General features: G+C 46.8%; 1 protein-coding gene across 1 annotated transcript; it reads right to left on the bottom strand.

Annotated features, from left to right (window-relative positions):
* Window positions 1–1,206: 1,206 nt before the first annotated feature.
* Window positions 1,207–1,730, bottom strand: LOC147557216 (uncharacterized). The gene is made up of 3 exons (XM_086658781.1): window positions 1,703–1,730; window positions 1,507–1,613; window positions 1,207–1,407 (listed from the first exon to the last, which is right to left on the bottom strand). The coding sequence occupies exons 1-3, from the start codon at window positions 1,728–1,730 to the stop codon at window positions 1,207–1,209; spliced, it is 336 nt and encodes a 111-aa protein (XP_086514907.1).
* Window positions 1,731–2,261: the final 531 nt, after the last annotated feature.

Raw genomic sequence — 2,261 nt, 5'->3', positions numbered from 1 at the left:
TAAGAGTCGAACTAGGACTTATCTGCAATTAGGGCGCTATTCTGGTTGACATCGTAGAATGGGAGAAGGGTGTCTTCTCTTCTGCTTGTCTGTGTCTGGCATTAGATAGTTGGTCCTGCATGCCAAAAAGATAGGTGGTCGATGGCATAGCCATCGACCCTCCGACCCCCAAGTCAGTAAGTCTTTTAGACAACAAATAAAATTCATGAAAGAGGTGATATCATGTGTTATTCCTTTTCAGACTAAGTGCTGAGGTAGGTCTGTTCCAGCCTTAGGTCGTTATCTTGGTTGACGTCGTAGGACAGAAGATGGTGTCTTATTTCCAGCTTGTCCGAGTCTACCGTCTGATAGCCAGCCTGTTCACAAAAAGGAGAGATGGTCGATGGCTTTGCCATCGACCCTCCGACGCCCAAGTTAGTAACGATCAAGGGAGAAAAAATTAGAATGGATAAAGGAGTTAAGAGTTCGTGATACTTCCTGTTTTCTTTCGAGGGGTTAGATTTTGGCACGTTGTGTGCTGCCAAGTGGCTCGGATGGCAGACTTTAGTATACTGAGGTTGTTTCTGCCCTTCTTTTCATTGGTTTGGGGGTTGAAACATCCTCACCAGATATGCATGATATGCTAGCAGACCAGCAGGGATGAGTGGGGCGTGTCCCATTTTATTTGTTAAGTGGCCTGTCAGAGAATGAATAAGAGGGGTAGTCGGTGGCCTAGCCACCGACTCTCCGATGCCTAAGTCAGTATAAGCTTTTGTGAGAAGAACAAGTAAAGTAAGGAATAGGGTCTAGAAATGGTACAACTTTAGATGAGTGGCATTCCAACTGTTGTTAATGTTTAGCCCATCCTTTGTTTGGAGTTTGTATGCTCCCTGACCTACCACCTTGGTGATTAAGTAGGGACCTTCCCAGTTGGGTGCTAGCTTGTCTGCCCCAGCTTCTCTGGTATTCTGAAAAACCTTGCGGAGCACCCAATCACCTACTTTGAAGGCTCGAGCCCTGATGTTCCTGTTGTAGTGACGGGCTACCTTTTGTTGATATGTCGCGTTTCTGATTACCGCCATGTCTCGGAGTTCGTCAACAGTGTCGAGATTATGATTGAGTTGCTCCCAGTTTGACTCTTCGGTTGTCCATTGGCAGCGTACCGATGGTATCCCAGCTTCTGCCGGTAAGACCGCTTCAGAACCGTAGGCTAGGGAGAAAGGAGTCTCACCAGTTGGCTTTTCGAGCAGTAGTGCGATATGACCAGAGAACTCCTGGTAGCTTGTCTGCCCAAGCCCCTTTAGCCTTCTTAAGCCTTTTCTTCATGGTTTTTATGATGGTTTTATTAGAAGATTCTGCTTGGCCGTTGGATTGGGGGTAGCGTGGGGTAGAAAAACTAAGCTTGATCCCCCATTCCTTGTAGAAATCCTGGAAATCAAAGCTAATGAACTGGGAACCGTTGTCGGTAACGATCTCCTTGGGTACTCCGAACCTGCAAATGACATTTTTCCAAATAAAATTTTTTACCTTGCGATCTCTGATTTGGTGGAATGCCTCAGCCTCGATCCACTTGGTGAAGTAATCTGTTACGGCTAGCATATAGACTTGCTGCCCTGGAGCAGTGGGCAACTTTCCTACGATGTCCATACCCCACTTCATGAACGGCCATAGTGAGAGTATGGAGTTGAGTTTCTCTGGAGGTAAATGAGAAAAGTTGGCGAACCTCTAGCAACTGTCGCAACTTCTGACATGACTTATGCAATCAGCTCGCATGGTGTCCAGTAGTAGCAAGCTGTGAGGACTCGAGTGGCCAGACTACGACCCCCTGAGTGATTTCCACACTCCCCTTCATGAAGCTCAGCTAACACGTATTTGGCTTTTTCTGGAGTGACACATTTGAGATACGGTCCAAAGTAGGACCTTTTGAGTAACTGACCTTCCAACATAGTGAACCTGGCTGCCTTTGCCCTTAGTCTGCGAGCCTCATTTTTGTCTTCTAGTAGTTGGTCGGTTATCAGGTAGCTTATTATGGGTGTCATTCAGTTATCGGTGGAGTCTACAGTTGTTAATTCTAATGTGGAGTTCTTCCACGTAGCTGGCCATTCGAGGATGACAAGTGGAACTGTCTGCTCTGCTTTGGCCTGGATTGACGAGCCTAGGTTGGCCAAGGCATCAACGTGCCAGTTCTCTAATCTGGGTACCTGCGTTATATCAGATTCTTCGAAGTCAGCTAGCATTTCCTTTACCTTGGTCAAGTAAGCGGTCATCCTCGCATCTCTGGC

The sequence above is a fragment of the Eschscholzia californica genome, unplaced genomic scaffold (genome assembly GCF_041429995.1).
Source record: "Eschscholzia californica isolate CP2 unplaced genomic scaffold, dmEscCali1.0.p SCAF_2, whole genome shotgun sequence".
Lineage (NCBI taxonomy): Eukaryota > Viridiplantae > Streptophyta > Magnoliopsida > Ranunculales > Papaveraceae > Eschscholzia > Eschscholzia californica.
This window is presented reverse-complemented; position numbering and strand designations above follow the sequence as displayed.

Coding starts and splice junctions, on each gene's coding strand:
- LOC147557216 (XM_086658781.1), bottom strand. CDS start 1,730: ATGTCAGAAGTTGCGACAGTTGCTAGAG. Junction 1,614..1,702: donor AGTTGCGACAGTTGCTAGAG/GTTCGCCAACTT, acceptor TGGACATCGTAG/GAAAGTTGCCCACTGCTCCA. Junction 1,408..1,506: donor ACCAAATCAGAGATCGCAAG/GTAAAAAATTTT, acceptor TTTGATTTCCAG/GATTTCTACAAGGAATGGGG.